The following is a 22,209-nucleotide window of genomic DNA, read 5'->3' on the forward strand; positions in this document are numbered from 1 at the left end:
AGGCGGGCGCCCAGAACCGCCCATCTGCCCACACTGGCCGGGGCGGCTCACAGGGGCCTGAGCTCAGGAGGGGAAGGATGCACCAGGGAGGAGAGGGGCTTTGGGAAGCCTGAGAAGGAGGGTACCACTCCTCCCACTTCCCGGATATTAAAACCCTGGTGGCCAAAGAGAACATAAAAGAAGGCCAGAGCATCCAGGAGCGACAGGAGCAGTGCCGAAGTAAAACACTGCCACAGGGAGACAAGTGTGTGTTCAACAGCAAAGGCAGAGACTCATGGCCACGGAGCGGGGCCTGGCATGAAAATAAGATAAATGACAAATGCACCTGTCCTGGGCCCCTGCCGTGGGGAGGAAGTAAGCAGAGGAAGGACAGGGGTCATTCCCTAAGGTTTCCCATGCACGACAGATCTGGAGGAATCAGGACAAAGCAGGACCGAGCCTGCTCCCGCCCCTGCAGCCACCCCTGACCCAAACACAGAGGCCGTTTCTATAATTATCTCCGCCCCACCCCATCCAGAGCTAAGCGGCCGGTCAGCACCAGAAGACTGAATCGGGGAGAGGCAGCGGCCGGAAGAGTCTTGTAGGGCCCCTCCTGCCGCGACTTCTCCAGCTGAGGGCATCGGACTCTGGGTTCTGAAGACAGGCCACCGAAGTCCCCAGGGTCTCTGCTGCAGCAGGCCCCGGATCTCTGATGGGGCCGCGGAAATCCCCGTGAGGGGACCCCAGCCTTTCCATCCAGGCCTGCCCCCACCTCGCGGAGGGAGGGCCCTGCTCACTGGGCTGTCAGCCTGACTACGCGTGTTTTTGGCCATTACAGACAGCTTTGTTGGCAGTATCTTGGCACTGCCAGAGGACAGAAGGGACAGGCACACAGTGATCCAGATGCTCTGAATCCAGCACACAGGTGTTGGGAAGAAGCAACACGGAGACTCTGGCTTCCAGAAAGTCTAGGCAAGAACAGGAGAGGCCGACAAGACCCCCCAGCTGGGGCCGAGCAGGACCGGCCTGCACTGCTCCCCGCCCCAGTACAGCTGCTGGGAGGAGCTTGTCCAGCCGGCCCCAGCAATCCTACAGATGCCACCTCACTTAACGCACAGTTGATCAGCTCCCAAGGGGCAGGTCCAGGACTCCATCCCTGGCCAGGATGACAAGGGCCTCCCCTCTGATCCCTGAACTGTCGTCAGGTTCCAACCGAGCACCCACCGGTAGGATGGGGAGTGTGGCAACCAACAGCTCCTCATCTTTCCGCCTTTGTCTTCAAAAACAGAATGGGCACAAGCCAGTCAACCAACTGCAAGTCCAAGGCCTTTTCTCGGACATGACCTTCTGCACCAGAAGCCAAACTGGGCATGGAGATATAAGCCACAGCGGGGGATAATTTGGACCCTCCTCTAAGGCTCCATGAGCTCTAGAGGAAATGAAAGCTCAGTGTGAGAACACCCAAGGGACACCGAGGTGTGCAAAGACAGAGGGCACTTGTTCAGGGTGCTCACTTTCGGAAGCTGCTTTTCTACAACGCAAGGAATAATCACAGCGCTGACAGCTTACGCCGCTGTAGTACTTAGTTTTGTGCAAAGCTCAACCCCAGGGACGAGTCCCAGACCCCTCCAGGCTTGTCCCTCCCACTGCAGAGGAGGAGAACGCAGCTGGGAGGAGAAGGGGCAGCCTGGACCACAGACCCAGGCCTTCAGGACGCCCGGCCCTGGACGGCGGCTCCTGGCCCCTATTCATTGTGCCTGAACCATGGCCCCCAGCCCCTCTGAGCCCCGCGCACTCTTGTATCAAGACTGGGGGCTCCCCATAGAAGTGTGGTTTCCAGCTCTATCCTCAGAGGTGACTTGGGGGTCTCCGGGGGTGGCGGAGGGCAGGTCAAGAGAATGTACCCAGAGCCCCACTGGCTCTATCCACATGGCCTCTTGGCTTTTGTCTGTTTTAGATATTGGGCTTCCCCTTCAGATGCCCTTGAAGAAAGGGTTCTACTCTCACGGAGTGGGCTGCATGTCCCTCCGGCTCTCACCCCCAGGGAGTCTCTGGGGTATCACTTGTGTTCCCAGTGGGCAGGGGGTGCTTTCACTTCTCCCCACCTGTCCTTCCGCCCACCCCGATACCGGCCCACATGTCATCCCCCATGACGGCCCAGTCCTCGGGGGGGCCCTACCCCGTGGCCCCACCCGGACATACCTACAGTGGACCACTATGGGCCCGGCGTGGGCAGGGTTGAGGGCCTTCACTTTCTTCAGGAACTTCAGCATCCCGATGGGGGTGAAAGGCACTCCAAAGTCCGGCCAGCTGGTGAAGTGCAGCTGGGAGATGAGCCGTGGGGCTTTGCAGCCATCAGGGAGCTGCTGCGGGGGACAGGCAGAGACATGAGTTGGGGGACGGCGCCTCCCCTCTCCCCCAACATCACCTTCTGAGGATGCTCGCTCCCCGCCCCATACACACCCCGCCATCCAGGCCCGGGGCAGCCAGACACCTCCCTGAAGCTGGCCCTTGGGCTCACGAACCCCACTGGTGAGCAGGGCGGCCACATCCCAGTCTGCCTGACAGCCCCACTTCATGCCTGTGTAATTACCAGCAGCATGCCCTTCCACTCCCCAGAGTGTCTCAATTTTGAGGGACAATATGATGTGGCTGGCCGGCCCACCCACGGCCCATGAGTGCGGCTCTCTGCCCCAGATCACGGAAGGCTAGGTAGGGTATACGCAGGTGCACGCACGCGTGTGGGTGTGACTGCGAGGACACAAGCAGGGGACAGGAAAAATGATAAAGCTCATCCTCTTCCCTTCTTTGCTACGGCTTCTAGAAGCCCCAGACTCCCGATTTCGCAGCTAACGACGTCAACCCCCCTACCTCTGATTCCTGACACCAGGACTTTCTGTTTTTCCCATTTTTTTTTTTATATTTCTTAAATCTCTATTTCATCTGCTTTGTACACAGGCATCCGTACTGAAGAATACCTTGCATTCTTTTAGGCAGGGACGGGGCGGGAACAAGCAGGAAATAAGTATGACAAATACTGAGGAGGTTACAGAAATATTTTGAGACTGTTAAAAAATCCCACCTCACCACTTCGGTGTGTGAAATGACATCATGCCACTGGGGGAGAACCCCCAATCCTGGTGTCCCCTCCCACAAGTGACTCAACTTCCTCCACCCAAAAATGGTGAGGAGGGCCCAGGAGCATCCAGAGCTGTCTGCAGACTCCTGTGCACCTGTCTCTTCCTCTGTAAATTCACACCTTCAGTCCACTAAGCCCGAACCTGTCCCTGCCTGGCTCTTGGTCCTCCACGGTCCCCTCTCAGAGAGAGCTGCTATAGCACTGGGGAGGGAGGGACGAAGCTCTTCATATGAAAAAAATCAGATGTATATTTACTCTTGACACTGCTCTCTTGGAGGATCACCTTTCCAGAAAGCCAATAACTGAAAATGCTTACGGACTGTATGCAGAATTTCCGGATGGTGTAATCTACCAGAACCACGCAGTCCTCCACGCACACACGGATGTTTCCATAGGTCCAGCATCCCTGGTCCGGCCAGTACTGGGAGCACTTCTCCTACATGGGATGGTTGCACAGAGATAACTAGGTCTGGGGGCGCTTTGTTGGGCACATCAGTGCCCCCGGCCCCACCATGGGCACACGCCAGGTTCCCTCAGACAGTTCCTGGAGCTGGGAGAGGACTGAGAGAGCGGGGCCACACCACTCGTGGGGGGCAGCCCTGAGTTTATACCCAGGCCCCACTCTGATTTGGACACCAAGGCTGAGTGAGGCTCGCACAGAGAACAGCGTGTTTCCCAAACACTTCCCGCTGGACCTGGATGTCTTTTCCTTGCTCAGGACAAAGCTGGCTGGTCCAATGTTGAAGAGTGGTCAGCTCCCCACTGCTCTCCACCTAGGACGAGGCTGATGTGGGGATCTGCAGGGGATGGCCGCATTGCTACACAGAGACCCATCTCTTTACCTGCCCTCCCTCTGAGCTCCCAGTGGCTACACGTGGGGACGGTGTACCTGCAGCCTAAGGGGAAAGAGGCCTCCGTGAGCACGGGGCACAGGAGTGCGTGAGGACCACCCAGCATTTGCCTTAGGACGCCTTCCTAACGGGACAACGTACCCTCCCTCCTCCGGGACATCTCTGAAGCACCCCGAGGAGAATCAAATGCTCAAAGGTGCTGGGTTGGGCCATTCCTGGCCTCCTGGGGCCCCTCCAGGACCCCCGAGATGCTCCCCTTGAAAGGCCCCTGCTTGGGCCCTAGGGCTGGTTCTAGGGCCCCCCGCGGGGCTGTGCCTGTGGATGCTTCTCCGCCTTCCGCCTCCTGTCCCGCCACGGCTGCGGTCCCCTCCCTCCAGTCAGATCATGAGATGTTGAGGCAACTGCATTTCACAACGTTTAGCCAGAATGTTGAAGCCAGGGAGACGACAAGAGAAGTGTAAGCAATTAAGAAAAAGGAACTCTATTGAGAAATGAGCTCATCTGAAATGGTGAAAAATCAAGATACAGAAGCAGGCCAGCTCTGAGTCACAGAAATGGAAAAATCCAGTAGGAGGCTTCGGAGACAGATCAGAGAAACAATGTCCAGTGACATGGCAACAGGATGCCTGCTAGGGGAAATGGCGTTCTCTGAGACCCACTGCCCTGTGCTGGTCTCACTGGGTCTCCTGTTTGTAAACAAGCCCCCTCTACCCCCACCCCCCGCTCAAGTGGCAGCAGGGGGGGCGCTGGTCCCAGGGGACGCCGGGGCTCCCAGGGCAGCGTCCGCCTCCTCTTTGGGGGCCAGGTCCTGCCAGGGCATCTGCTCGGAGCGTGGGAAGGGTTCAGGGTTCCTGCCTCGAATTCCCATCTCCTGTCACTCTTTCCATCCACAGGGCAGGATTCATCCCATGGGAAGGGTGGCCCTCTCCAGCGCTGTTCCAGCCCCCGTTGGAAACAAAACAAAAACCCCGTCTTACCCAACAGGAAACGGTGACTGGAGGTTTTTTCCTGTGCAGTTTGGCACGCATGAAACGAATTAGTGAAGGTGGCACTGGGAGGGGGCTCTTCCCTGCCTGCCCGGCCTGCAGGCCAGTGTCCGCCTCGAGCCCCAGCTGAGCTCCCCCAGTCAGGCCCACTACTTCCGTCTCAAATGGCAGCCCTTCCCCTGAGCCCGAGCCCAGCTGCCTGGGTCCCAGGCCGGTGCATGACGGCAGGGTTGGGGTGGGGACCAGCACCGTGCTGGACGCAGGGACTAGGAGGACAGAGGTCTCCCAGCACGCTGGCCCTTCCTCTCCACCTGCCTGCCACCGCCTTGTTCTGGCCCCATGCTGGAACATGCTAGAACACAGTCTGCCCATCCCCAGCAAGTCTCCTTCTAGCCTATTCCTTGTTTTTCTATTGCGTTTCTCTAGTCTGGGTAAGAAGCAGGAAATCCATTTTTAATTCTAGCCTGAGGCCCACCATATTACATGCCCAACACGCTGAGCCTCAGTTCTGAGGTCTGCGGCTCCCGCCAAGGTGTGAGCGCAGTCGGCAGGCCGGGGACCCTCGGCTGAAAAAAGAATTAGCTCCGCGACATTTTTGCATCATGGTCTAGAGCAGTGAAACACTTGGAACACAGCGTATTTATTTCAAGATAAAAATGCTGTGAGCCACTGGTGGGTTTTTTTTTTTTCTCTTCCTCTGCGGCGATAAGGGAGAGGAATAGGAAAAGGATGTGGTGAGCATGCCCCCCAGCGAAGTACCAGAAGCTACAAGAGAGTGCTCTGTGAGTCAGAAGGCTGGGCTCACCTCTTTCCTTTCTTTTAGGTTCGTCAACATGACGATGGTGGCAGACTTCTGTTCCCAGATCATTCTCCAGAAGTCATTCACCGTTTCCTGTTTGGGGCCTGTAGGCAGAGGATGATCCCAAAGTCAGACCTGAACAGGGTCACCGTGGGTCCCAGCCCTGGTCACCCGGGCCCTGGGGCCCCGGGAAGGCCGCCGCGGCCCAGGTGCTCGGAGGCACGAAAGGGCTGCTCAGCTGACCCGGAGGTCTGCGGCTTCCCCGCCCTGTCCCACCTCAGCCACACCCACTCCGCTGGGGCTGCGAAGTCCTTGGGGAGCGACACAGCGGCGCCCAGGGGGTGACCCCATTCACAGGCAGTAAGGGGTATTCAGTGAGGCTTGGGGCAGCCTGCGTGTCAGAGTGGTGTGCGCCTACTCAAGGGCTCGTCAAGCCTCCGGAGACCAGAGCCCACTCCGGAACTGCACAAGTGTCTGTGTGAGAGAGACAGACGCAGAGACAGACTGCAGGCTGGCCGACTCACCCTCCATGTCTAAGCCCCTCCCCTCATCTCTCAGCTGCCCCTGCAGCTGGTGGTGATTCAGTGCCATCCAGGGAGGTGTGGGCTAATGTTCCTGGGGAGCGTTCTGAACCAAAGTGAAAGCGTCCCCAGAAGAAAGCCCTCTGCCTTTTGCCCTCCTTCCTGCCTGAATCCAGACACAGTGCCCGGAGATGCAGCAGCCATTTTGTGACCCTGAGGAAGAGATTGACCCGCCACTGGACGGTGTAGCAGGAAGATAAGAGGCCCCTCTCCCTAGAGCTGCCCCTGCAGCCCTGGGCTGTCTCCCCTGCTTAGGGGGGAGAGAGAGAGAGAGAGAGAGACGCCTCTCTCTGTGTCAGCTAATGTCTGTCGGGTTTTCCGACACTTGTCCTCTGGGTGTATTAACAAGTCCTCAACTGATGCTGATGTACACTGACTTTCGGGACCTGCTGTCTGAAAGACTCTTGCCTAAAAGGGAGGAAGTCCAGGATACCTGCTGCCGGCCCCACATGCCCACCTGCACCAGCCCCCGGGGCGGAGGGGTGGTACGACAGATCGGAAGCACTCACACACACAAAGTGGATTGTACGCAAGGTTGAGGGCATGCTTCCAGAGCTGAGGCATCCTCATGGGCATGGCCTTGATCTGAAAAGCTACTCACTCCCCTCCCCCACCGCCCCGAAAAAAACCACCATGTGGGAGCCACGTAGAGCTCAGCCAGCTGAGAGAAACGCAAGGCTGTCTACAGTAACAAGCAGCACTCGGCCACGGTCACCACCGCCCTGCTGGGCGCCCTGTCTCTGACTCACACAGGTGTGGAAAAGACGTGTGTCTGTCTGTCTACACCTACACATTGTGCGGATGCACATCCAATGTGTCTGTGATGACACAGTTACCAAAATGACCACACCCGCCCCGCTCATCTGTCTGTCCTGACCACGGGAGGGCCGACGCACCCAAGGGCTCTAACACGTCTGCGCTTTCGAAGCTCGGTTCAGAGAATGAGCTTTATATGCTTTGCACACGGATGGACAGAACGACCTCAGGATGCTTTCAAAGATGCAGACTGTAATACAGCATTTCTGCCCAGCTCCCAGGATGCGCGGGCCTTCCGGGTCAGCGGAGCGCCGCCTCGAGTCGCAAGGCTCTGTGAGATTCGAGACAGCCCTGCATGCCGTGAGTGCAGGGACAGGGGGGACAGACTGCATTCAGGCACCGGAGACCCAGCACTGCCCACGTAGGAGAAGCCAAAATGAAGCCCCTGCATTCCCACTATCAGATGAGGACACGGTCGCCATCCACGTCATTTTACCCGAGTCATGTTCTCAAAGTAACAATAAAAAGCTTACCTTGAGCTGCGATGAATTTATTCTTCTCTTTGTAACCCTAGAACAGTAAAATCAGATTTGTAGTGTTTCATAATTACCTTTCCTGAAGGATTTTGTTGTTGTTTGGAAAGTTAACACAGTAATCACGAAAATCTTGGAAAACACAGAAATACAGAGAAAACTCACTAGCCATTTCAGAAAGAGTGCTACTTTTGTTTGTCCCTCTGTAGACTTTTTTGTCAATACTTGCCCAGGCCCACACAAACACATACACACATACAGACAAGCAGACACACGTTTAGTTTTCTTAACTGGTTAATATATACAAATTCTCCTCTACATTCCATTTTTATGATAATTTTATAATTTATATTAAATGATCTTTTAAGGTTCAATTAAAGTGGATTCTTAATCTATTGAATATGGTTTTACCGTAAATTTGTCTAACCGGTCCCTCCTATCCTATTTGGTCAGTAACGTAAAGAACGCTGTAACAAACATCCTGGGTGCTTCTCCATTTCTTGAAAATGAGTCCCCGGACAGATGCTAATTCGAAAGGCCTGGGTATTTCCATGCGGCCCACGAAGGTTGTGATAATTTACATTCCTGCCCGCCCCGCCACAGAGAAAAGTCATGATTCACACTGAGCCCCCAAATGGTCCAGGCATGGGCATCATGCCGGGCGGAGGGACAGGAAAACGGCAGACTTACATCTATGTAGGAAGCATTGATGTAGTCTGAACAGGGGGTTCCATCCACTTGGCTCAAAATCACCCTGGAATGATCATCTGTTTAACAAAGAAACAACAGAACATGGTATCAGGATAAGGAAATCACGCCCACCGTACATATCTTCCATCTAGAGCATTAAACACTACAAAGGACATGAGTGGGTCTCCCACCGAGATCACAGGGATGGAGGAGGTGTCAGGAGACCCTGCGTGTCATGAGGGTGTCATGAGGGTGGGAATGCATCTGTTTCATTGAATACTGCGTCTAAGCACTGAGGACAGTGCTCAGACCCCAACCAGGTGCTCAGGAAAACCCGTGGGATGACAGCAGACATAAGGATTTCAGTGTCCAGGAGTGGGGGCGGCCGGATCTCCCCTAGACACCGAACAACAGCAGGTGCAGGGACCCGACAGTGAGATCACCATATTCTCTGAAACCCCAACTGGGTGCCAATATTAACAAGTGTTGGCGTACTTGGGATAGCCCTGGATGGAAGGACAGGAGCCCACTCCCCCAGGCTTTCCAGGGAAAGGACAAGCAGACTCCACACCCCGATCCTCATCCTTCAGGTTGGCCCTAGGGATGGAAAGTGGGCAGAACTCACACAGACCTGGGCTGAGCACGGCGGGCCACCTGCCTGGAAGACTCTGGCTTGTTGTACAAGCAGTCTCCAGAGTGGGAGGGCTGACCACGGAGAGGTCTGTGTGGGCGTGTGGGTGTGTGGTGTGTGTTTTCTCTGTGTGGGAATGTATGGTGTGTATGTGTGTTTGTGGGGTGTGTGTGTGTGTACACACATCGGGGAGGTTTCAACCAGGGCCCCGTTGTGATTTCAGTGGGTCCTTGTCACTCCTGCCTATGAAGGAGGCCACATCCTCCATTAAAAAAAATGAAAAAAAAAAAGATGAAACATTTTATTTTATGACTGTGTTACTAGTTAATATAAAGCTTAATGTAATCCCAACTGGATTATGTATATATATTTTTCTGATTTTAAAGGAAATTAGATGGTTTCATGGGACCTTAAAAATGTTGTGGCCCTGGACCTGGGTCTCCACGCTGAGGTGTACTCTTACTTCCCCGGGGAGCAGAAATATTGAGGACACCCAGATTCAGCCCAGGGCCTGAGTCGAGGGTCACAGCTGCTCCTGGGGTTAATCATGCTGTGCTGGGAACAGAGCTTGGTAGAGAGTGAGTGCTTCATACGTATTTACTGCATTAATTATGGAAAAATTCTGTGTCCTTGTCCTGCTTTATCCCCTCCTAGTCCCCACAGGACTGACTGGGAAGGATGTGTTGCGGTGTGGATCTGGGGCAAGGACCCCGATCATAGCTGTTGTTTCCCGCGGGCCTGGAAGGTGCTGCTGGCCTCAGACACCCATGGTCTGGACGTTGCATCGTGGGCCAGGTCTGTCCTGTGCTAGCAGGATGGGCCAGTGAGGCTCTCAGGGCAAGTCATGATCCATATGGGGCAGTCAGGGTATCAAACCCCAAACATACAACCCAGGCGGACTTCTTTGTGAGACCCTCCTGCTCAGGGGCCGACAACCCCAAAGCAGAAATAGCTCTCTCTGAACATGCGTAAAGCTAGTTGAAAATAATGTGGAACAATTTACGCTTTGAGAACAGCTATAGAAAGCAGAGGGCAAAAAATAGCCTTCTGGTTAGATTTAGAATCTCGCAGTTTCTAAGAGCTTCCTGTCTTTTTATTCTGAAAGTCACACTTCACTTTCAAAACATGATTTCCTGAAATTATCAGCTGTTGCTGTTTTTCCAGAGCAGAGGATGCTTTCTCCCAACTGGCCATCGAGGCTTTTCCACAACCCGACCTCGTGGACCTAAGACCCCCCTGCACCATCTCTGGCGAACCAGCCCATTCCTGTCCTGGGTCCCTAGCCGGCCCCGGGGGCATCTCTGGCCAACTCCTCATTGAATCAGACACGGCTCTCCCTCAGCCTGGGCCTTGCTGATGTCAGATGCCACCCCGCCGGTGATCTCCAGGGCACATCCTAAGTGTCTCCATGCTGCCATCCCATAGACCCAGTGTCCCATTAATGTGAAACACTTTCCATCCGGGCACAGCACCCTGGCCCCTGATGACTACCAGCACCCCGCCCTCCTCTGCATAGTGCTCCCAGGCAGGAAAGCGCTGGGGCTGGACCCTCACCCAGTGGGGGTGGGGGGAGGCAGGACTGGCCCTGTCTCATGTTTATACTTGCAGGAAAGGCCCACTTCCCTCCTTAGCACAAGCTGGAAAACACAGCTTGGAGAAAATGTGCTGCGGGTGGGCTCTGCTATTGGGGGAGGCAGCGCCCCACCCTGGGCCATCACCTCCGCGAAGAGGGGATGGGGTGCAGGTAATTTCCACACCTGACCATTAATTCCACTCCCATGAGGCCTCACCAAAAATACTTTTAATTATCAGTGTAAATGTCACCTTTTAAAAACTATAGGGATTTAGTAAGTAAGAGATAAATGGGGGTCAGGAACCTGGGAAAGTGCTTGGTTCGGACTTGATCCTCAACCTATACATTCAGCAGATCAATGCATAAATTAAACTAATTAATGAAGCTAATTAGTGGGGTGCCTGGGTGGCTCAGTCATTAGGCATCTGCCTTCAGCTCAGGTCATGGTCCCAGGGTCCTGGGATCGAGCCCCGCATCGGGCTCCCTGCTCAGCGGGGAGCCTTCTTCTCCCTCTCCCACTCCCCCTGCTTGTGTTCCCTCTCTTGCTGTGTCTCTGTCAAATAAATAAAAAATCTTTTTAAAAAGTGAAGCTAATTAGTTAAACCAATAATAGATAATAATACTAATTTCCAAATATCCTGATTTTTAATTTGACACAAAATATTCCAAATATCCCAAGCCTACCACCATGGCTCTCCTCTTGCTTGAGCTGTTCAAGCCTAGTGGTTTGCCTCCTCCCTTCTCTCATAACCCACGCCTGATCCCCCCAAATTGTCCCCACTGCTTGTCCAGAGTCTAACCTCGGTCCAAGCTCCCTCCCTGCCCAGCGGCACGACTACACAGCTCCTGACCCATCTCCTTGCTGCTCCCTTGGCTGCCTACACAAATACGATTTGGCCCAAAGACTATTTGGTTAATTTCTCTTGCTTTAGTTGGATCAGAGCCTCACAGGGGCCTTTGCAAAAAAGACATGTAAATCCTCTGTGTGCAGAGTGTGGCAGAATTATTTCTACCAAGTGCTGAGAGTCCAGAGGTCACACAAACTGGGCGGACCACAGCTTCTCTTGCCTACAGAAGAGATGGACTTCACTCTGATCCTAAAAATGCAACCAGGAGCCCACGCAATGAAGCCCACTGCACAGGCTGGTTTCCTTGCTCCCACGGGGGCTCTGTCTGAGAAGGGAGGCTCTCTGGGCTTACCTGGGGAGACCTGGAGTTCAGGATTCAAACCCTTCCTGGCTGCCATTCTGATAGCCCTATGAGCAAAGCCCACAGGAGGGTCCAGCTGCACCAAGAGTATCGAAATCCTCCTCGGCCAGCTTTTAGAAAGACAGTTAGGAGCTTTAGGTTTGTCCTGGCACCAAGGTAGGCTGTGAAAGCTGCCCCCAGGGCACGGCCGTCCAGCTACATCCCTGGACAGACCTGTCAGCCACCGGGCCCGAAGGCCCCCCTGGAGCCTGAACACCGTAGCCCCAGGCTCCCTGTAGCAGCTGGGGTTTCTAAGCCTTCCCACAAATCTGCCAAAGCCCTACACATTTCTTATTCTTTCGTTTCTGTCCTTGGTCCAGGGGACCCGCTGCTGGTGGCCAGGAGCACTGAGTCTGAGACAGGAAGAGGACCAGGGTCACCAGAAGCATAAGACTGGGGCTCAGGACTGGATCCCATAGGAGGCCCCCACCAGTCCATGCAGGTGGCACTCCCCTTGGCCCCAGGGCAGCACGGGTCTCAACATCGAGCACAGGCTTGGTGGCCGAACCCACCACAACAGAGGTGGCCCGAGCCCCCCGTGGGAGATGGACACCTACATTCCCTGTGCACATGTCAAGCAGCAGTGTGGGTGCAGACCCCCATCTCCGAGCCCTGGGACCCTGGGACCGCCATGCTGCCCGGACAGGCGCATTCCCCGGGAGCTGCAAGGGAATGTCGATTTTACTCCAAATGCCACCCATAGTGCAAAAAAGGTTAAAATCTTACTGGGAAGGATGTTGGGATATCTGTTTTTTTCTCTGTTGTCTTCTTTATTGGCCTGTTCAAAAGTTCCTTGTATGTGTCCAGATGGCAACGACTAGAAAAGAATACACAGTTAGCACTAAATGTGATGGATCTGAACACCGTGTGTACGTCAGCTTTCCTAACGAGCGTGGGCAGGAAGAAAACTCCGTCTGAACAAATCCCCTGCAGTCCATTGCCCTCTCTGCCGTGCAGGCTGTGCCGGGCACTGGGCAGAGACGGGACGAAGGGTGCTCTAGCTAGCAGGCCAAGTGAGCTGTGGACGTGATGACCCCATGGTTGGACCCGAAGCCGCATGAAGGCAGGGACCGGCCCGGGCATTGTCACCCAGCCCCTGGGAGCAGCAGGTCCAGGCCCAGAGCAGGCACTCTACAAATACTTAGAGGAGGACCACAGGAGAGCTCGGGACCAGGAGAGGGCAGAGCAAGGGCGCCTGTGCAGAGGGACTGGGCTGAGGGATGAGCAGAATGATGCGCAAAGGACCCAGCTATGGGCCTCCTGCTTGAGACGCCGTGTGCTCGTGGACCAGCAGTCAGGGCACAGCTGGGCCCTTGTGGAGAGTGCAGACCCCAGCCCCACCCTGGATCAGCACGAAGATCCCCAGGGGTCCTGGGTGCACCCTTGGCTTCCGAAGCTCCGCCCTAATCCCCCCTGCCTCAGATGAGGACACTGAGAGGCCACTAGGACCCTGTAACTGATGTGCTGCTCAGTGGACTTGAACTCGGGCTCCCTGACTTCTACTCTTTCACTACTTGGGGCCCCTCGCATTCTGCTAGCTCCATTTGTCCTCCCACATTTGCTGGCTGCTGGGACATCCTCTGCACTCACATGAGCCCCTTGCAGTGCACAGCGGGAAAGAGCCTTTTGAACCCCCAAATCATGTCCTTCAACATTAATAACCTAAACATTGACTGGACCAGGGGCCACTGGAATTCAAGTAACAAGCGTGACTATTTAATACCAAGCATCTTCGATGTGCCAGGTCTGCAGGAGGAGCTGGGTCACCTGGCCCCGCCTTCACAAGATATCCTGAGATGACACTAGCATCACCTCTGTTTTACAGATGAGGAAACTGACCCCCAAGGCTGCTTGACAATGTCCAGAGTCACCTGGCTTGCACGGGGCAGACACAGGGTTGGGGCCTGCAGTCTGGCCTGGAGCTGCCATGAGGCCATGAGGAGGGTGCTCACTTCTTCAAGCGTCAAGTCCCCGGGGGACTGGGGCAGGCCTCACAGGGCAGCCCTGGCCCGAGGCTTGCTCATCCGTGAGTCAGAAGGGACGAATCTGTCACGCACAGGTGCGCAGAGCCTCCCTCTCGCGCATCGGAGGACTTCTCCTTCACCAACTGAGCCCCTGCCAGCCAGCGTCCTCTTTCTCTTGTTTTGGGGTCACCACACTGGATGGCCACAGGCAGAGTCTCTGCCAGGGCCAGTGTGGAGCTCAGCCTGGGGGGGCCTTGGGACCAACACTTCCTCTGCCTGAAGTTCCTGAGTCTTTTCAAAGCTGTCTTAACACTGACTTTCTGGAGCCGACCTGAACAGGGAATTGGTGATAACGTTCTACCGACTCTCATTTTCTATACCCGAAAGCTGTTTTTGACCTCAGCCCTGAAAATAAAAATGAGGTATAATACTGTAATGGCGGATGCATGATGTCACGTGTTCGTCAAAACCCACACGATGAATGACACAGGAAGCCCAGCTCTGGACTTGAGATGGGGACAACGAGTCGATATTAGTTATCAGTTGGAATGCACGGAGCACGCTACAGCAAGATGCTGACGGTTGGGGAACCTGTGTGCAGGGAGGGGCAGGGTACGTGGGAACCCTGTACTCTGCATGATTTTTCTGTAAGCCTAAAACTGCTCTACAAATTAAAGTCTATACAAATAACAACTTAAAAAGAAAAAGAGAACCCGAGAAGCCTCCCTCTTCCTCGGAAGGTGGGGTGGCTACAGCGCGGTGGGTGGAGAGGCTAGAGCGGTCTAGGTGGCGAGCAGGGACCCAGCCCTGCCACCCTGTCCCCCCGGCAGTGACCTGAGACCCGGAGTATGGAGCTGGTGTGGTGACACTGGCTCTGCGGGGGGGGCAGAGGGTCACTCGGGGTGCGAGGCGAAGTGCTCTGCCTATGGAACGAGTCTCCGTATCCAAGCACACAGAACAACGGCCTCGAGAGGCCGGCCCATCACTTTCTCCTGCTGCCAGTCTGCCCGTGGACCCGCGCCTCCGAGCTGCTCAGATGGCACAGGGGAGATGGGACAGCACCCGGGGGAGGGCTCCACCGTAACTGGTCAGCCCTGCAGTGCCGGGAGTGAGCCGTGCACGGAGTAATTGGTCAACAAATACCTTGCGATTGATTGTCCAATTACATACATTGGCCAAAGAGGGTCTGTTTGCTTGCTTGCTCACTCGAGGTGAGATTTCATGTCGATGAACACACACAGGAGGAGCCACGGGTCACGTCCCTTCCTCTTCCTCCCTGCTTTGCACTGCTGGGCAGGTGGTAGCGACATGAGAAGAGCAGAGAGGAGCCAGGTGTGGGCTGTTCCAGCAAGCTCCAGGGGACAGTTCTGGCTTGCATGCTGTGTCGGGACCTCTCCCGGCGGCACCTCCCTTGGGCCTTTCTACAACACTAACGATAGGGGCTGGATCCGGGCCCGGGCTTGGGGTAACCTGCTGGTCTGAGACTGGGAAGGTCCCGTCTGTAGAGGTGGCCATTCCGGGCCTGAATGGCACTCACTTGCTGTGGTTTAACTGGGGGCCTGGAACAGACTTCGTTGGGATAGCACTCTATCATTGCGGGGTGGAGACTGAGGCTGGCTGTTCCCAGGAGCAGTCCTAAAAAGCAGGGCATCCCCAGACCCCTCTCCTGCAGACCCGAGGCTAAGCTAGCCACACATCTACCTCTTTTACATGTTAGGGCAATCCTATGGGGGCAGGCAGCATCCTTATTTTATAAGTGAGTAAACTGAGGCAGGCAGAGCTTAAGTGATGGCCCAAGCCATCCAGGCTGGTAAGAGACAAGCTGGGCCAGCCACTCAGGCAGGCCAAAGCCAGCATCCCCTTCTTGACCACTCCACTGAGCTGACCCCAGCACCAAACCCTTTCAGTCCACTGAAGCTCTGGGTCGGCAATACACACATGTCCAAACTCGTCTGGATGGACAACTTTGAGACTCATCTGTCCCTTCCACAGTTCCTGGGACTGGAACTCAGGACAGCGGGCAAGGAGAAGGGAGATGAGGTACAGTCGTCCAGCTCAAGTGGGGTCATCTGCGAAGCCAGGGCTGGGCCGGTCCTGGCAGACTCCAGTACTCTGACAAGAGGGAAGCCACACAAACGTGGCTTAGGACATGGCCAGCTCTCACTCGTGAGAGGAGCAAACTGGGCTCCAGAGAGTGCCAGCAGCTCTCCCCGGGCCCCCCAGGGCCAGGCCCAGGCCCTTCTCCCCTCTGCATATCTGTCCACCCTGCCCTGCATGGAGGCCTCCAGCGGGCCGCAGGGAAGCCGCTCAATGGCAGGGGCAGGGCAGGGCGAGAAGAGTAAGGCAGCCAATTTAAAGCGGTGCCCAAACAACTCAGGAATCGAGTAAAATAATATTCAAATGCAACATTTAATTTTTTTTAAAGTCAAAATCAAAGCAAAAAAAAATCGATGATGGCCAAAACACAAAACTTTTACCTAATGACAGGACGGGTAATAGTGTAGAGACAGGCCAAGTTGGAGCCTGGGACCACAGGAGAAATCCGTCGGCATGACCTTGTCTTTATTCACAATTGTACTGTTTTGCTCAGCACGGATTGTTCGCAGTGATTTTGATATATTTGCTTGTTGCATTAAATATTATTGATCCCGACGAGACGAGGTTTTTTTGCGCCTGGGGCAAGGGCCTTGCCTGCCCGACCCTGTTTCTGGCCCTGCTCCGCTGGAGGGGTCAGCTGCTTCTGACCCGCAGCTTTCTGCTGGTGAGGCCAGCCACCCCTCCGCGTGGAGAAACACGAGTGCAAGGGGAAATGGGACAAGGCAGGAGGGGGAGAGTCACACTGCTGTAAACCTGGAAAGTTATTCTGGACATGGAGAATTAACTTCTCTTATGTGGCTGACCGACTGGAAAACAATACTGCTTGGAGCTGTCTTTCAATATGACCTAATTTCTCAAAAAATAAAGGGAGGGACACATTTGGAAACAATTAAAAGGAAGCAGGATAAAGGCGGACAAGGTGTGTGCTAAAAAATAAGCAACATACAGTTGAAATGCTCCGTCACCGCCTGTGCCTTCATGGGACGCTTCCCTGTGAAATGTCCCCCGTCTGTCGCAGTGTCATCTTTGGGTAAAACAACTGCACAGCACTTTACTGTTTATGAAGTCCACTGTCTGAGCCTCAAGGGGAGCCATAAGGTCCCTCTGATCCCCAAGCCCCCCCTCCCCGGGGCGGTGGAGGCCGGCGGCGTAGGCGCAGCTGACCCACGTGCCCGTCAGCTCGGCAGCTCCTCTTGCAAACTCCACACTCAGCACACGGCTGTGCACAAAATGAGGAAGATGCATAAAGCCAAACTCAAAACTCGGTCAGGGATGAACTCTGAACGGCTAAATCCAAGGCGACTCTTCCTGGTGTCTGTCTTAACTGCAGCCCGCCCAGGCCTCTCTCTCTCTCTCTCCCTCTGTCTCTCTCTCTCTCTCTGTCTCTGTCTCTCCAACAGATTCAAGAGTCACAAGACATTGAATATCACATGAGCAACACAAAAGAACTATCACGAACGCTCGTTTGTGTTTTGTGTTGAGAGCTAGGAGAATCGGTTTGCTACCATGGGGACGGTTCCGACTGGTTAAAGCCACCCTAGTTGGTGGCTGCCATCGCTGAGGTCACAGAGAAAATTCATCCAGAACCACAGTAGCAGGATGAAGACAAGAGGCTGGAGCAGACATCAAACCAAAGGGAGCTCATGGCCCCTCAGGGAGCCCCATGACTGCTTAATTCATGCCCTGAGGATGGGTCAGAAGAGGGACATTTCCTTTGCCAGCGAGATGCTTAAGCTCTTCGAAGCCCATTAGAGGTGGGGTGGGGGCTCCACCGCTTTCAACACGGAACTGCCCCACTGCCCTCTGCTCAGGCCCTGGTCTTCCCCGTTCGCGAGACAACCGAGTTTCTGTCACACTAGATTTTAGGACACGGCCCTCGGAGTGTTTGCGCTGGAAGGAGTCTTCGGGAACATCTCCCTCAAGTGTCTCATCTTAGGAATGAGCAATGAGGGCGGGGGGAGGGGCCCTGCAGCAGAAACCAGGTCTCCAGAAGCCCACTTTTGGGACAGTGTCACGACCGATGCAAGCGTTGCTGGTCTTTGGGCACTGCCTGTCCAGGTTTTCGACCCCAGGACAAGAAGACAAAGGACCCCCCTGCCCCCGACTCACATTGAACTCCTCCCGAAAGCGTTTGCAGTCATCTGCTGAGCGGACGCGGATCTCCTCCTCCAGGTGCGCCAAGGGGATGGGAAAGTACTTCTTGGGCCCGGAGGGGGACCTGCTGAGAAGCATCACTCGTTGCTGCTCTGTGGGGCCAAAAGAAACACGGGGGCCACTGAGCCGTATTCCCGGACAGCTGACTCCTTCACCAGACGGACTGACAGCTTTCCTGGAGGAAAGACACTGCTGGAGGGGGGGCCCACTGCTCTCAGATCATGTAGCCAGGGGGGGCCCTGAGCACCTGAGTACAGAGCTCTGTCTCCGTGATACACCCACGCCATTCACAAATAGGGGCATCCCTCTGGGGGGGGGACTTGCTCCCACCAACCACAGATGCCTTTTCTCAGTCCCCCAGCCCCTGCTCCTTCCACAAAGGATTTGGGCAGCTTCACCCTCCAGCCCAGTTTTCCAGGTTTGAAATAGGGAGGATGACTATGTTAACAAATTAGGAAGAATCATTTTGGTTCAAGTTGGGAATAGACCGGAAATCGGTTAGGATTGGAGCCTCCCCCAGCCTTGTCTGCTTTGTGACACACACAGTTCTGGTTGCTGAAACCGCATAAGCTCCAGGAGAAATAAGACAAGCACCATCCTTGTTTGGCAGGGAGCAGGCAGGGAGGCCCTGGGAAGGGCTAGCTGCAGGGCAGTTCCTGGACAAATTCCTTCCATAAATTCAGAGTGAGACAAAAGGAGAAATCCCTGGCATGTGCTTCGCTCCCTGGGAAATGCGCCGATATTGTTGACAGGGTCAACATGAAACCTTTGCCGTCACGCTTGCAGAGGGCCTGTCCCCACCTGCAGAGCTGTTCTGAAGCCAAGCCAAGAACTCCTCCCAGGGCTCATTCCTCGGAGAGAAGATGCGCCAGGAGGAGTCCAGCAGGGCCTCTGGGTCTCGCCAGCCACACCTTCTTCCCTCCCATGCAGGCTGTTGAAACGTGCAGGGCAGGGAGAGGGGGCAGGAAGGGGGCCCCTGGAGGCCATATTAGCACCTAACAAGTTGCACTGCAAACCCAGCACTTCGAAATTGCCCTCCATCCTCTCCACTGCGTCCTTCCCTGCTGCCAGTTTTGCAACTGTGTTTGAAATCTGATAGCATGTTTGTTCCCTCAAACCATGGAACAATTAGGTAGCAAACGGCCAGAGGAAGTGACAGTCACTTGTGTGAACCAATACTTTTGAAAGCCTCTGCCTCACACAGTGTTCTCGGCCATCTAGATGTGTGCCTTGTAAGTTGCATTAACGCCTTCCAAACTGAACTCAGAGTCGGAAAGAAAGGTCGGGAATGCCCTCTGCCGACTGTGACCATCCCCGCTACACACTGGCGGATCGGCTCCCTTTCTGCATCACGATCCGAAAGCAGTGCGAATTTCGGGGGAGCCCTTCAGAGGCTGTCTCATTTTAGGACTGTAGAGGGCTTACTGAAAAATGTTACATATCAAAACCCTGTAAAAAGTGACAGGATGTGAACAGTGTTTCCAACAAAGCCACAGACTGAAAGCCTCAAGTGTCTGTTTCCCACCAGAGAGAAATGGAGAGAAGTCTTGAAATGGTAAAATTCTACCATCGCAAATGCTAGCACTATACCAGGGAAAGCGAGACCGAAGTGGCAAAGCTGAAGGAATTTAACATTTAAAACAAAAGGCAGACAACAGCCACCTGCGTGGTCAGAAAGAGCTCAACTCCCTGCCCCCCGCCCCCAGCCCCCCGGGTACCTTGTTCTTCCAGGATTCCGTTGGGCATCTTCTTGTCATTGACGCTGACCACGGCTTTCCTCTGCTTCCTGAACCTTGGGGACACAGACGGGTTAGCTTCAGGCCCGGGGCATTTCCCTGAGCACAGGGACCTTGCGCGGCGATACCCACCAGGTGAGCCGGGAGAAGCTCTTCCTGCTGCTCATGGCTGGGCCGAGCCACCCCAGACCTCCGGTCCCCAGCCCTGTGGGTCCCCAGCCCCTCCCGTCCGCAGCCCTGCCACCCTCTGCCTGGGCCCACACCGCCCTGCAGCCTCGAGGAGCTCATTTCCTCTTCAGAGCCGGTCGGGGCAAGTCCGCCTGCGCCCCGGGGACACTCCTACCTGAAGAAGTAGGCGGCGAGGAGCAGAAGGAGGACGAAGAGCAACAACGGCAGTAGCAGCCAGGCCAGCAGGGGCTGGGGCACGCGGGGGTCAGGAGGGCCTGCGGGCGATGGGGGACCCCAGGCAGGGACTCAGGTAACAGGGAAAGTGGGGTTTGGGCAAGGCAAGATCCCCAACACTAGACTGTACTTTACAGTGTGCAAATCAGTTGCCCCTCCATCCCATTAGAACTTCTTCCCTCATACCAGAACCTCCTTCATCAGCCCTTCTTGGACACCAGCACCTCACTTTAGAGCCTGCAAAGCAGGCCACCGTCCCGGTCCCCCATGCTCACCACTGAAGAGATGAGCAGCACTGATACGGGGAAGGGAGCTTGAACTGAGGGGCCGGTGACTTTGTCCCAGGCTCCCTGGGGAGGAGCAGTGAAGGCACAACGGGGAGCCCCTGACCCTCAAGTAACCTGTTTCCCCGGGTTCCTGGGGCACCTGCCTCTCCCCATCATGGGGAAGCAGAGGAGGGCGAAGGATTAGCTGCCCTACTGTTCCATCTGAGGACAGCGTGGGGAGCTCCCGGGGCCTCGGCAGGAGCTCAGGGCACGGGGTGCAGCCTGGCCCTTGGGTCAGGTGGAGGTCTGTGGCCATGCCACGATCAGGCCTTCTGGAGCTTCGAGCTCCCAGGCCTACTGGTCCAGGTTGACTTTCCTCGTTCAGAAGGCCCCACGTCCTTGGACCAAGAGCAGTTGCCATGTGGCTGCCCAGGACTGGCCCAGTGAGCCCAGATTCCGAGGGGCTCTGGCGGCCTGGCTGCCACCCCTCCCCTGAGTTCCGCCTGAGCCCCTGCCTCCCCAGACTGCCGTGCTGCCCTCTCCTCATCAAAATGTCCCTGCTCCCAAGGAGCCTATCAAACGCCCCCTCCTCCAGGAAGTGCACTCGGCTCCCCTCCTGTGGATCCCAGAGCGTCACTTCATGCCTCGAAGCACAGACCCCACTCTCCTGGAGTGAACAGGCCCTGGGGGTGACCGCCTTCACTCTGATTCAGTGGAAGCCCTTCAAAGGCAACAACTAGGCTTCTTGGCTTTGAGTTCCCAGAAGCACCAAGCACGACCTTGAGCCCACTGGGGGCACCGCGGCCTCCCTCCCCCAGCAACCCCCTCCTGGTGTATTCTAAAGATCTTAATCTGCATCTCATGTCCCAGGTTGTAAGCAACCTCCACCCCCAGGGCCTCATGCTGACTCTGGCCCCTTGTAAGTGGCTAATGCATATATTTCTAATAAATGACAACATGTCACTGACTCAAGTGACCACTCGATGCAGAAGTGCCCTGGGACACAGTTGGTCTGTGAGGAGAAGGTGGCCAACAGACAAGACACCGTCATCCCAGGCTGAGCCAATGCCTCTCCCATCTGGCTAGCGGCCTCACCAGCCAAGCAGTAGGGCAGAGCCAGGGTGACCCAGGCTAAGCCGCTAGGAGCCCCGGGCCCTCTCCTCCGGCCCCACCTCCTGCAGAGCTCCCCTGGGGAGCTGACCTGACCCAGGGCTTCCACACTTGCCCATCCAGGGAGAACCCTCCCTGCTCTGCTGGGGCCTTGGAGCCAACTCAATCACAGGCTGAATGGGGGAGAAGCCTGACAGCAAGGGGCAGAGCTGGGCCCAGCCCAGACCGGTCTCCATCCCTGCCCTGCCAACTGTAACCACAGAGCATGGGCGGCTGCCCTTCTCCTGCCCCCACTTCTGCATTTGCACAGAGATCAGGCTGCCCCAGCTCAGCGTCCATCTTGGCAGTGACTGACTGGCTAGCTTGCCCATCCAACAGCTGGATGGACCTGGCTGAGGGTTGTGGGCTTGACCTGGAGCTCTGAGGGCACCTGGACCACAGATAGCCCAGCCCTGGAGGGCTTTGTCAGGAGGCTCCAGGGTCCAGTCTCCAGGCTCAGGCTGCCCCAGTAAAGGCTATAGTTACGGAGGTGGGCGTCTCCATAGCACACCCTTGAGGACCCAGGCGGAATGACCCAGGGCCCCAGAGTGGAGCTGTGCTCAGGGGCAGAATCCACAGATCACAGGGACAAATGTCGTCAGCAGCTGCTTCTGTTCTGGAGGGCAGAGGGCAGGTAGGAACACTCAGGAGCCGGCAGGCCTGGCAGGGGACCGG

The 22,209-nt window shown here is 55.7% G+C and overlaps 1 protein-coding gene across 11 annotated transcripts in view; it reads right to left on the reverse strand.

Moving 5' to 3' along the window:
- PTPRE (protein tyrosine phosphatase receptor type E) overlaps nt 1-22,209 on the reverse strand; it is a 150,483-nt gene that overhangs the window by 16,898 nt on the left and 111,376 nt on the right. For 7 of the 11 annotated variants that reach the window (XR_013449559.1, XR_013449558.1, XM_078076965.1 and 4 more), the window contains 9 exons: nt 20,061-20,160; nt 19,700-19,773; nt 17,937-18,073; nt 12,493-12,583; nt 8,315-8,391; nt 7,625-7,661; nt 5,761-5,858; nt 3,435-3,554; nt 2,182-2,345 (listed from right to left, as the gene is read on the reverse strand). Coding sequence is in view for 9 of the 11 variants with exons in the window: in XM_078076965.1 (XP_077933091.1) it covers nt 2,182-2,345; nt 3,435-3,554; nt 5,761-5,858; nt 7,625-7,661; nt 8,315-8,391; nt 12,493-12,583; nt 17,937-18,073; nt 19,700-19,773; nt 20,061-20,160 (898 nt within the window). In the remaining 2 variants the exon portion in view is untranslated. Of the gene's footprint in view, nt 1-2,181; nt 2,346-3,434; nt 3,555-5,760; nt 5,859-7,624; nt 7,662-8,314; nt 8,392-9,615; nt 9,635-12,492; nt 12,584-17,936; nt 18,074-19,699; nt 19,774-19,849; nt 19,999-20,060; nt 20,161-22,209 lie in introns of those variants that run through there. The other 4 variants (XM_036101946.2, XM_036101948.2, XM_036101950.2 and 1 more) reach the window with 4 other exon arrangements.

Source organism: Halichoerus grypus, chromosome 7, assembly GCF_964656455.1.
Source record: "Halichoerus grypus chromosome 7, mHalGry1.hap1.1, whole genome shotgun sequence".
NCBI lineage: Eukaryota > Metazoa > Chordata > Mammalia > Carnivora > Phocidae > Halichoerus > Halichoerus grypus.